This window comes from Erinaceus europaeus, chromosome 3, assembly GCF_950295315.1.
Source record: "Erinaceus europaeus chromosome 3, mEriEur2.1, whole genome shotgun sequence".
Taxonomy (NCBI): Eukaryota; Metazoa; Chordata; class Mammalia; order Eulipotyphla; family Erinaceidae; genus Erinaceus; species Erinaceus europaeus.
The window spans coordinates 32774561-32787885 of record NC_080164.1 but is presented as its reverse complement, the minus strand read 5'-3'; the positions used below and the strand labels follow the sequence as shown (position 1 = coordinate 32787885).

General features: G+C 42.6%; 1 protein-coding gene across 3 annotated transcripts in view; it reads left to right on the top strand.

Annotated features, from left to right (window-relative positions):
- Window positions 1-13325, top strand: part of ASAP2 (ArfGAP with SH3 domain, ankyrin repeat and PH domain 2) — a 216069-nt gene that overhangs the window by 64078 nt on the left and 138666 nt on the right. For all 3 annotated transcript variants that reach the window (XM_060187002.1, XM_060187003.1, XM_060187001.1), the window contains exon 2: window positions 10707-10779. In XM_060187002.1, the coding sequence (XP_060042985.1) occupies window positions 10707-10779 (73 nt within the window). The remainder of the gene's footprint in view (window positions 1-10706; window positions 10780-13325) is intronic.

The following is a 13325-nucleotide window of genomic DNA, read 5'->3' as shown; positions in this document are numbered from 1 at the left end:
ATTCTAAAGCAAACACTCAGTCACCACCTAACCTTCCTGGTCCTGGCCAGTGTCCAAGACCCTAGACTACCTGCCTGCCTGAACTCTCAGAGGGAGTCACCTTGCTGTTGGTGTGGGAGTCTCATTCTCTCTGCTGTTTGGAGCTTTACTAGCAGTACATGTATCCCTAAATACGGACAGCATGATCTGATTTTGTCTCTTTGAGTTACTTTGGTGGCAGATTGCATGCATACTTGTGCAGCTTCATAGTTTTTGTGACCCTTTCTATGTGTCCTGAGCAGGCAAACTTTATCCCATCGTGACCTGGCACTTTTTTATTTGCTTGTATGACAGTTTACCCACTTTACTATTGGACGGTACTGGGATTTGTCAAGATTTTTTTTCTCCTAACATTTATTTATCTTCTTATGAGAAAGAGGGGGAGGAGAGAAAGAACCAGAGCAACACTCTAGCTCATACATTGCCGGAGATTGAACTTGGGATCCCATGCTTGAGACTCTCTCAAGTTAAATACTTTATCCACTGTGCCACCTTGAAGGCCACGGATTTGTCCAGATTTCTGATCATGAGTGCCTTGGAGGTGCAGGCTTGTATGTATTCTGAGCGACTTAAATTTTATTAGATAGTACCAAAATGTGCCCTTCTAGTTTGTCCTTGGGCTACGGACACAGGTCTTACCCAGCTGTGATTTAGCCTGGGTATTTATTTGATCTTGATTCTTAATGACACCTGCTATTCCCCAGGCCGCCACTATATTCCCGGGAGGAGATAGCTCCATTATTGCTTCATCTTTAAACCAAGCCTGCAGACTGCAGTGTTTCTCTGTTCCCCAAAAGGCTTCTGGAAATATTTGACACTGTCATTAATGTTCTGTGTTACTTCAAAAATGAAGTCTAGTGTGTGGTGAGACAAAGCTGTCAACTAAACTGCTGTGTGATTTTTTTTTTTTTCCCTTTGCAAGTCTAACCTTGGGACACAGACCTGGTTGTTGTTTTGTTGTTTGGCCTGCTATTTTCCCCAAAATGTTCCTTCCTTTCAGGCTGGCCTTTGTTAATGGGATGAGGAAACATGTGATAGGGTAGGAGAGTAGAACTGTGGCTTGCAGGTAGCCTGAATGGAGGGTGCCTGTCACCCACAGTCCTCTTTTTCCTTTTGGGAACACATCTTTGGATTCTAAGGATGTATCCAACCCCTCCCTATACATACTGGCTGGAACTAAGGACTTGAGACCCTGGGGGCCAAACAGACACTATATTACTGCCTCCAATGAACAACCTATAGTCAGCGTCAGGAGGAGCAGGGGCTGCTGGTACTGTTGAGAACTGTTTCTGCAGAAGGCTGGGTTGTGGCGCACCAGGTTAAGCATACATGTCAACAGTGCTAGAACCTAGGTTCAGCCCCCATCTGCAGGAGGGGAGCTTCATGCAATGAAGCAGTGCCGCTCCTGTCTCTTTCTCTCTCCCTCCCTCTCTTATTTTCTCCCTCAATTTCTCTCTGTCCTGTGAAATTAAAAAAGAAAGAGAAAACTTTATTTGTGTAGATTCTTTAGCCGAAGGGCTAGCAGACCTTGTGATTGGCCAGATCATAAATGTTTCAGCTTTTGTGGGGTCCAGAAGTGAAATCAAGGATTTTATAATAGGTACTTATATAATAAGAAAGAAGATACATTTCCATAAAGATGTTAATAACAGGATTCAAAATATAATAATAGCAGAGGCTTATATTTTCATAATTCAAGTCTACTAATGGGAGAATGGAATTCTCACTGCAGAACCGACATTCCTTTTAACAGAGGTTCAAAGTTTAGATATATCCCCTACCATTCCATTATTCTGTTCACTGGAAAATTGTCATCTCTACAGATTGTTAACTCATGGCCACAATAAGGCAGGTCAAAGGCCTGATTTGATTCCCAGACCACAGGTGCTGCCCACCCCTTGCTCTAGACTCAGTGCCTCAGCGCAGCTGTGGGATTAGCTCCAGAGTCCAGCACTTGGACGTAGGTGCCTCTGTGCCAGGGTGGAGGACAGTTTAGGGATCTGGGAATAAAGACTCACTCACTACCCAGAGGGAGACAGATATATCTTGCTTTGCATTTGTTCTAAACCCATGATGGGGAGAGGAAGGACATGCCTAGTGATACCAGTGGCTCAGAGGGCAGACCTGGGGAATGGCACAGAAAAGAGAAGGCTCAGCAGATAATGGAAGAGAAGCATAGAGGAAAGGGGGCATGCTTAGAACAATATTGTTTGTGACTGGAACTCTTGAGAAAGGTAGGAAGCTATAAGGAGTTGTATTTTCTATTAGGCTTAGTTTTACTCTAAACCTTTTTTTTTTTTTTTTTTTAAATGTATAGCTATTCTATAAGACAGTGTGGGGCTGAAAAGGAAAAGTGGATGTTGGGTGGTAGCACAGCAGGCTAAGCACACATGGTACAAAGTACAAGGACCGGCAGAAGGATCCCTGTTCCAGCCCCCAGCTCCAAACCTGCAGAGGGGTCGCTTCACGGGCCGTGAAGCAGGTCTGCAGGTGTCTATCTTTCTCTCCTCTCTGTCTCTCCATCTCTCTCAATTTCTCTCTGTCCTAACAACAACAACAGCAATGACAACAACAATAATAATAACAACAAGGACAACAAAGCGGGGGAAAAATGGCCTCCAGCAGCAGTGGATTCATAGTGCAGGCACCTAGTCCCAGCAATAATCCTGGAGGCAAAAAAAAAGAAAAAGAAAGGAAAAGCAATCTGTCTATGGTCTTCTCCCTTGTGAGCATTTCCCTGCCCCACACGGCTCACTGTCATGGCTTCAGGTGGTCATGCTTGGATATGGAGTGTAGACTCTGAGAGCCACTTTCATGAATAAGAGCGAGCCATGGCTACTCATATCATAGTTTGAGAGATCCAGAGAGCAATACTTGAAAGTGGTTGAAAACAGTTGTTTATTTTCCTTCTATCTGTGCCTCATCCCTGATACACTTACTCTGAAACTTATTTTGTAAACTAAGGTGGCTTTTAGTTTCACTGCGGAGAATTAATGAGGTCAGCCAGGCTTAAGCTATTATGCTTCTCCTATTTAGTCCCGTCTGGTCTACTTGATTTTTGCCTCTGGTTATGGTTCATACACACAAATCCTGGTGCCAGTGACAGCTCTTTGTCCCTCTCCTAAGCTTAGATGTGGGGGTTTGATGATGCTATGGGTGAGTGATTAGAAATTTCAGCCTGGGGAGTCGGGTGGTAGCGCAGCGCGTTAAGCGTGCATGGCGCGAAGCACTAGGACAGGCCTAAGGATCCTGGTTCGAGCCCCTGGCTCCCCACCTGCAGGGGCGTCACTTCACAGGTGGTGAAGCAGGTCTGCAAGTGTCTATCTTTCTCTCCCCATTTCTGTCTCCCCCTCACTTTCCATTTTTCTCTGTCCCATCCAGCAACAATGACAGCAGTAACAACAACGATAATAATGATAACAACAGCAATGATAAACAACAACAAGGGCAACAAAAGGGAAAAAATGGCCTCCAGGAGCAGTGGATTCATGGTGCAGGAACTGAGCCCCAGTGATAACTCTGGAAGCAAAAAAAAAAAAAAAGAAAAAGGAATTTCAGTCTGATTGGCAGAGACATTTTTCTTTTCTTTCTTCCTTTTTTCCTTTCTTTCTTTTAGCATTTTATTGATTTATTGACTATATAGAGAGAAGTTGAGGGAAAGAGGAGCTAGAAAAGGAGAGAAACACCTGCAACACTGCTTCATCACTTGAGGATCCCCTCCCCCCATATGGGGGTTGGGGGCTTGGACCTGGGTCCAAGTACATTTGTACATTTGTAACATGTACTCAACCACGTGTGCCTCCATAACTTATCATTTCTTATGACTTTCAAGTTTTAACTTGCTGTTTTAACTTTTGGTATAATATACCATACCCAGTCTAAGTTTCACCTTGTGTTTTATCCTTTCCTTTCCTTTCCTTTCCTTTCCTTTCCTTTCCTTTCCTTTCCTTTCCTTTCCTTTCCTTTCCTTTCCTTTCCTTTCCTTTCCTTTCCTTTCCTTTCCTTTCCTTTCCTTTCCTTTTCTTTCTTTCTTTCTTTCTTTCTTTCTTTCTTTCTTTCTTTCTTTCTTTCTTTTTTAAAATTTTTATTTATAAAAAAGAAACACTGACAAAAACCATAGGATAAGAAGGTACAACTCCACAAAATTCCCACCACCAGAACTCCGTACCCTATTCCCTCCCCTGATAGCTTTCCTATTCTTTATCCCTCTGGGAGTATGGACCCAGGGTCATTATGAGGTACAGAAGGTGGAAGGTCTGGCTTCTGTAATTGCTTCCCTGCTGAATATTCTTTCTTTTTTTAAAGTTATCTTTTATTTATTTGAGAGAGACAGCAAGAAATTGAGAGGAATCAGGAGATAGAGCGGAAGACAGAGAGACACCTGCAGTACTGCTTCACCACTTGTGAAGCTTTCCTCTTGCAGGTGGGGACCAGGGCCTTGAACCTGTATCCTTGTGCTTTATAACATGTGCACTCAACCAGGTGCACCACCACCCAGCCTCCATTCTCTGTTTCTTATTATCACCTATAAAGGAAAGTGTCTGCTATTCCTTCTTTTCCTTTTGGCTTATCTTACTTTGCACCAAAGCAAAGGATTCTGGGGGAGTAGAGGGTGGGGGTGGGACATTGGAGACTCAGGGAAGGATGGCAGAGAAGGACCTAGGTCAGAAGTGGGAGTGGTGTGCAGACACCTATCATGGAGAGATGAGAAAGTCTGTCAACAACTACTATATATTATTCCCACTATAAAAATGACAGGAGAAAAAAATTAGTGCTGGTTTTATATGTAATTGCCAGAAGATTTCCCCCCAGTGTACTGCTTGGCTTTGGTGTATGGTGGTGTGGGGATTGACCCTGGGACTTTGGAGCCTCAGACAGGAGCAGAGGATTTTTTTTGTTCCTGTATTCTGTCTTAATCATCCTTACTTCTCCTGACCAAGTTAATCTTAATGATCCTAATGAAGGGTGCATTGAATATGCATCATGATGAAGGGTGTGTTTTTTGAGTAGGGAGGTAATTGCTTTTCCCCCTCTTGGAGTTTTAATTAAAGATTACTTCGGCCACCTACCTCTCCTTTATTTCCAATCTCTTTTTAGCAGACTGTAGAAAAGCAAGTTATTGTTTATCTACTCATTCCTGAGTTCAGGAAACAGTACTTCCCTTTTAATAACAAAGGGAGAAGATTTTGTATGGTTGCATATTTTTACAAGATTTTTGTGTAGTAAATGATCCGGGAGGAGGGTGTTCCACAAACACAGTGTCTAAGGTATTTGTCAGAATGCAACAGTGTTAAAAAGTTCATCTCCGATCAGCCACCCACACTAAAGAATATGACAACCCTGTCCCCATTTTCCTCAGCACAATCAGTCAATTCCCTATAGGCAGAGGTCACTCTGTCATCAGTATTACTGGTGTTCCCCCCCCACCCCCCGTTGTATGCTTTACATTGGGTTGTTCTAGCTCTCCCCCGCCAAGAAAATTGGATCAGTCCTGCTAATTTCGCGGGCCGCTTGGCCCTGCCCCAAGGAACCCCGAGAGGGTTCCAGAGTTCGAGAGTTGGAGAGTTGCAGAGTTAGAGAGTGCTTGGCGCCGTCGCGGGGCAAAGAGGCAGTAGAGTTCTGTTTGGTAATTAGTTTGGTTTAGTTTATGAATCGTTGTTCCTGAATAAAGAAATACAGCTTCCCTGCCCAGCCGTATGTCTCTGGTCGTCTCTGTTACCCGCCCGTGAAGCTAGCCCGGCCAGCTGGAGCCTCCGAATTTTAACAACACCCCCCCTCTCTATATATATATTTTTGGGTTTCCAGGGTTATTGCTGGGGCTCAGTGCCTGCACCATGAACCCACTCCTCCTGGAGGCCATCTTTTCCCCCCTTTTGTTGCCCTTGTTGTGGTTATTATTGTTATTGTTGATGGCATTCACTGTTGGATAGGACAGAGAGAAATGGAGAGAGGAGGGGAAGACAGAGAGGGAGAGAGAAAGACAGACACCTGCAGACCTGCTTCACCACCTGTGAAGCGACTCCCCTGCAGGTAGGGAGCCTGGGGCTTAAACCGGGATCCTTCCGCTGGTTCCTGCGCTTTGCCCCACATGCACTTAACCCACTGCACTACTGCCCAGCCCCCCCATCTCTCCCTTCTGCATCAATTTGTCTATAAAATAAATAGCTAAATAAGTATACTTATCTAATATGCCCAAAATGCCGTTGTTTTAATATACAACACATCTTAAATTCTCATTAGATATAGATAAGAGTACATAATCATTCAGTGGTTGGGTGGTAACATACTGGGTTAAACACACATAGTGTCAGAGGCTAGAAGACTTAAATCTGGTGTAGAGAGACAGAACAGTTTTCCTTGGCCTTTCGCTCACTTTCCCAGAATGTCTGCAGCCCTGTATCAAGCCCCAAATGGCTTTTGAATTGTGGGTCCTAGTGAGGTCCATCACCTTGGAGTAGCCTTTCACTAGCCCACTTCATGCTACATCCCCTGTTCAGTCCCACTGAGGCCTAAGTGACTTTCAAGTACAGCTCTCACTTCTTTCCTCTTGAGAAGCCTTCAGTAGCTGGGACTTGCTTGCCAGGTTTGAAGCCTTCTGCGGAGCTGCATTTTGTCTTCATTTGTTTTGTTACTATTGTTATTGCCAGCATAGTCATTGTGTGGTCTCTGTGCCTACACAGCCCCACCAGTCTTTTTTTTTTTTTTTTCCCTCTCTAAGATGGGGGGTGGAGAAATAGAGAGAGAGACTCACCTACAGTGGGGAGCTGGGGGCTCGAACCGGGATCCTTCCACCGGTCCCTGCACTTTGCGCCACGTGTGCTTAACCCACTGTGCTACCCAGCGACCCCCCCCCTTTCTGTCTCTCCCTTCTGCATCAATTTCTGTCTCTATAAAATAAATAGGTAAATAAGTATACTTAGCTAATATGCCCAAAATGCCGTAGTTTTAATATATGATACATCTTAAATTCTCAATAGATATAGATAAGAATACATAATCACTCAGTGGTTGGGGGTACTGGGTTAAACACACATAGCACTAAGCTCAAGGATCTCGGCTTGAGCCCCCTCTCCCCCCACTACCCACCTGCAGGGAGGTCACTTCACAAGCAGTGGAGCAGGTCTGCAGGTATCTATCTTTCTCTCAATTTCTCTCTGTCCTATCCAATAACAGCAATAATAACAGCAACAACAGCACCACCAACAACAGTGGAAAAAGGATGTCCGCCAAGAGCAGTGGATTCGTAGTGCAAGCACTGAGCCCCAGTGATAACATTGGAGGCCAAAAAAAGTACATAATCTCTTCAGATCCTCCTCTCTTCCATTGGAGTTAATTGTATTTGTATATAGAGCCCTCTTTTGCTAGACTGTTGATTCTGAAAGCAGTGGACATTCCTCTGTTCATCTTGTGTCTCCTAACAAGTGGTTTGTCCATTTTATTAGTGAGTAGGCACAGGTGCTACAGCAAACACTAGAATTACTACCAGACTCTGTAGAGAAGACATTCAGGAGGAAATGCCTCTCAGTGAATTTGAAATGTCAGAGTAGAAGTTCATGGGTCAGAATATTCTAAGGAGGGAAGAAAAGACAAATGCTTGGAAGTTAAGGAGAAGAGGCTGAGGGGAGTTACAGGTGGTTCATGATGAAGGTTGAGGGACACTTAAAAGTGGGGGGCTTGGGGGATGTCAAGTGCTGAGGCTGAAAAATGGGCTTACAGAAGAGTAATGGGACCACAGAAAGGTTTTTAAAGCTATGCTGAATAAAGAGTTAAGTGACCTGGACTGGGAGCAGCTGTTTGAACAGTTACTATATATTTCTCTTTTTTATGATGTTTTCCCTTTCGTGCCTCCTAACCCTGAGAAATGGCTTAATAAGAATACTGGCTGAGTCATAATAGCTCCATGTCATCTGGCCAGGCTTGTGTTAATGTCTGCTGCTGTCTGTGGGAAGCTTTCTAGAGGAGCAAGTTTTATGCACGAGCCATTTTACAAAACCAAACAAAAGAAGTATGAGTCAGATACTGTCCTGGCAATGGTGTGAACCAAATCCTAAGTGCTAGATTAGACTTTGGTTAGATCAAGTGTGTTTTACAATTATGACCCTTTTCCTGGTGGTTGGACCTTCCAGGGTTCTGATGAGTCCATTGAACTCACATCTTTGTGAGAACTGTATTCTGACATGCAGTCAACAGAGCTTCAGGAACTAGTGACTCTGACATGGCTGTGTCCTTTTGCTGGCACTGGGAAAAGCCCGGAAGTTCATGTACTCATTGCATGACTCCATTTGCTGAATAGCATATTGAGGAATAAAAGTTTTGATGAGACTTTGTGAGAGAGTTTAGGAGTGAATTTTTCATGGGTTGGTGTTGCCAGATCTCTTTCTCTATGTTAAAAGATGGTCAGCAATAAATCAGAGGTGCTCTAGGAAAATAAAAGTCAATTCTCCACAAGAAAATTTGATACTCTTGTATTAGTCCTATATCTACCCCTTTTCTACAGTGTACCAGAAAGTAATAATTATTTTTTTTATTTACAACTTCTCTGAATTGTAACCATTCTGCTAGTTTGTAAAGCCCAGCCACCACCTTTTAATTTAAAATTGTCAGTACTAATCACATCTGCTATCAGCATGCAATAAAGTAGTCATTCTTGCATTAGCTCTAGAAGTCTTGATGCTGCTGTTGAGAATAAATTCAAGAGGTGATACAGGAAGACTGAATCTATTTCTCTGGTGGTAGTTGCTTCAGTTCACATGATCAGCCATTGAAGTTTTTATAGTCAGAACTCACAAGGGGTAATAATAGCTACTGTAACCAAGTAGCTTCCATGTACCAACTATTGGCAGGTACTTCCCCTGTAGCTGTCCAGTTATTCTTCACAATAATCCTGTGAGAGATGTCACCAGAATAGTTTAAAATGCTTTCCCTTCTGTCCCTTCTAAGAGTAACATCCATTCTGTTCTGTGGCATTTAATTGGGTTAAAAGGAATCCTCACCCCTGCATCTTTAGTGAAAGTAGAGCTATAATTAAATATCTGGTTTTTTGTGAGTCATTAAATACGTAGTGTTTTAGCACCTATTTTGTCCTAGGCATCATAAGTACCATATATTACTGTTGTGCAGTGGTTGGTTTAAAATATAATTTTTAATATTTTATTTACTAGATAGAGACAGAAATTGAAAGGAAGGGGAGGATAGAAAGAGAGACCCCTTCAGTACTGCTTTACTACTCATTAAGCTTACTCCCTACAGTTGGGGACTGGGGGCTTTAACCTAGGTCCTCACGCATGGTACCCCGTGTGATCAACCACGTATACTACCACCTGGACCCCTTAAAACACGCACACGCACACACACACAGTATTGGAAGGAAGACCAGAGCACTGCTCTGGCATATACAGTTCTGGAAATTGAACTTTGGACCTCACACATGTAAATTTGGCATTGAGCCATCTTCCTGTCTACTATAAGTACTCATTTACTATTATATACCTGAGTGTACTATTTATGTAATCATTCAGCCTTGCAAAAAGCAAGTTGTGGTAGTCCTAGTTTCTGGAAGAGAAGTCAGGCAGGTCAGCACACCCCAGAGTTGCTGGGTCTACCATGACTTGGCAGCAGCAGCACCGTCTGTCCATGTCAATTTCATTTACTGTAGAAGACCAACAGCAAGTAGTGTGAACAGAGGTAGATCACACACTTTAGGTAGATGTGGCTTGTGAAGAGGAATAGTTTTAGGCTGGGGGTATGGATCGACCTGCCAATGCCCATGTCCGGTGGATAAGCAGGTACAGAAGCTGGAACTCTTACCTTCTGCACCCCAAAATAATTTTGATACATATTCCCAGTGTGGGAGAAGTGATAGGAAGAGGACAACAGGGTTCTGAACTCCAACTACATTCAGACCTGGAGAGAAAAGAAGAGAGGGACATTTGGATGCAATAATAGGGTTATGTGTAGCTTGAAAAGGAAAAGATGTGCCAATAAATAAATAAATAAATGGCAATTATATACAAATATAGACAGCTGTAGAAATAATAGTTAACCCATACCTGTAACCTTAGGAAAACTGTAGCTTATAATAGAGGGATTAGGGATTTACAACTCTGGTAGTAGGAACAATGAAATTATGCCCCTGTTGACATGTGATTTTGTAAATCAATATTAAATCACTAATAAAATAATTTTTTCAAGCTGTTTTTTAAAAATATTTATTTATTCCCTTTTGTTGCACTTGTTGTTTTTATTATTGTTGTACTTATTTTTGATGTCGTCATTGTTGGATAGGACAGAGAGAAATGGAGAGAGGAGGGGAAGACAGAGAGGGGGAGAGAAAGATAGACACCTGCAGACCTGCTTCACCACCTGTGAAGCGACTCCCCTACAGGTGGGGAGCCAGGGACTCAAACCAGGATCCTTATGCCGGTCCTTGCGTTTTGCGTGGTGTGTGCTTAACCTGCTGCGCTACTGCCTGACTCCCATAAAATAATTTTTAAAAAAGAGAAAAAAATTTTTTTTGAGAAATGGTTTTTAGTGATGGCCCCATTTTGCTCCATCCTGAGGCTTTCTCCAGAGAACAGCCTCCAGAATAGCTCTCACATGGCTACTTTGTGATAGCTATGATCAAAGCTCAAACACATATCCTAATTAATACATTCTCTTTATTTTAGGCTTTGGATGTGGACCGGATGGTTCTTTACAAAATGAGGAAATCTGTGAAAGCAATAAACATCTCTGGACTGGGTGAGTATGCGTTCTTTCTTCAGGACTTTTGTTGTTGTTGATGTTAGAAACATTGGCTGCTTAGTCCTGATGCCATAATACTGATCATTATGATTCAATAATCCACTCCCACACCCACCCCATGTTGGGCTTCTGTTCTCTGAATGCAGCTGACTTGTCCTGTGTCAGCTCTGCATAAACCAACTTTTTCATCTTTTTGATGAGATCATGAAATACATTCCTGCGTCTATTACTTGGTTTATGTTGTCAACTGTGTCACAATTCCACCCCCACCCCTACTTCTCTTTTCCAAGTTTGCCTTTCTTGCATGGGAAGAAAACAAATAAACATAAAAGTATAATCATTACTCAAAAGTAATATTTGATTTAGATGTACAAATTTGTTAGAAAGAAATCACTGCAACTTTAAAAAAAATTTTTTTTTTGTATTTATTTTCCCTTTTTGTTGCCCTTGTTGTTTTTCGTTGTTGTTGTTGATATCATCGTTGTTAGATAGGACAGAGAGAAATGAAGAGAGGAGGGGAAGACAGAGGGGGAGAGAAAGACACCTGCAGACCTGCTTCACCGCCTGTGAAGCTACTCCCCTGCAGTTGGGGAGCCAGGGGCTCGAACTGGGATCCTTATGTCAGTTCTTGCACTCTGCGCTACTGCCCGCCTGACTCCCATGTGCTAAGAAGGCACTGAAGGTTTTTATTATTATTATTATTTTTATACCAGAGCACTGCTCAGCTCTGAAAAAATTAAAGACAACCCAAATACATGGAGAAGTCATGATGTATGTGAGATGGATAACTTGATGTTAAGATGTCAAGATCTCTTGTGGTCCGGGAGATGGCGCAGTGGTAAAGCTTTGGACTCCCAAGTATGAGGTCGTGAGTTCGATCCCCAGCATCACATGTGCCAAAGTGATGTCTGGTTCTTTTTCTTTCTTCCTATCTTTCTCATAAATAAATAAAATCTTTAAAAAAAAACAGTCAAGACCTCAAGATTCACTATAATCATATTAAAGTCTAGCAGGGGGTGATGGAGCTTCTGTGGAACATGGCATGAAGAGTCCTTAAAAAAAATTTTTTTTTATTATCCAGCAATACCAATCCTAGGTATATATCCAAAAGACATTGAACGGGTATGTGTGCCCCTGTGTTGATAGCTGCACTATTCAGTAGCCAAAATATGGTATCAGTCTAAATGCCCATCAATGGACAAAGAAGTTAAGGCATATATACTCACTTGGTATAATGGGGTAGGAGCTTTGATGGTGAGTGTGGTAAGTTATATACACATACATATGTACGTACGTATGTATGTATGAAACTAAAATTTTAGAATCCTGTAAGCCAGAATTAAATCAGGAAAAAAAAAGTTGAAAAAGAAAATCCAGCAGGGTAAATCTGACTTCCTCTTTACACGAGATAGTTCGGGGGCAGGCGGTAGAGCAATGGGTTAAACGCACATGGTGTAAGGCATAAGGACCAGAGTAAAGATGCCGGCTCGAGCCCCCAGCTCCCCATCTACAAGGGGGTTGCTTTACAAGTGGTGAAGTAGGTCTGCAGGTGTCTGTCTTCCCCTACTCTCTCCATTTCTTTCTGTCCTATTCAACAACAGCAACGTCAGTGGCAACAATAACAACAGGGGCAACAAAATGGGAAAAAAATGGCCTCCAGGAGCAGTGGATTCATAGTGTAGGCACCAAGCCCCAGCAATAACCCTGGAGGCAAAAATAAGAATAGCCTAGAATATTACTGCATATGGTGCTAGGTATCAAACCTGAAGCCTCAGGAAAACATGAAAATCTGATGCTTTTCCAGTTTAGACATTTACCCAGCCACAACAAGCTGATAATAAAATTGATGTGCAAAAACAAAATTAAAATTAAAAAAAAATTAAAAATTTTATCTCTCACACTGGTATAAAAATCAGCAAATAGATCAATAAAACAAAATATTCTAAACATACCCATATTTAATATATATTTTATTTTATTTAAAAAAAATACTCCCTTTTGTTGCCTTTATTGTTTTGCCCTTGTTGTTCTTATTGATGTCATCATTGTTGGATAGGACAGAGAGAAATGGAGAGAGGAGGGGAAGGCAGAGAGGGGGAGAGAAAGATAGACACCTGCAGACCTGCTTCACTGCTTGTGAAGAGATTCCCCTGCAGGTGGGAAGCCAGGGTCTCGAACCGGGATCCTTACACCAGTCCTTGCGCATTGCGCTACATGCGTATAACCTGCTGCGCTACCACTGGACTCCCCGTATTTAATACTTTTGTTGTCATTGAAAATAGTCTCCTAACCTAGCCACCGCCTCCTCCTCCTCTTCCTCCTCCTCCCCCTCCTCCCCTTCTTCTTCCCCTTCCCCTCCCCCCCCTCCTCCTCTTCCTCTTCTTCCTCCTCCTTTTTCTTCTTCTTCTCCTTTTTTGGGGGGGGATGGGGTGGGGGATTGTCTTGGGAGGCAAGAGAGGAGAGATAGCGTTGTACTACTCTATCGTCTATGGAGTTCTGAAAGGAAATTCTGAGGGGAAAAAAAGTCCTAGAACTAAGGTTGA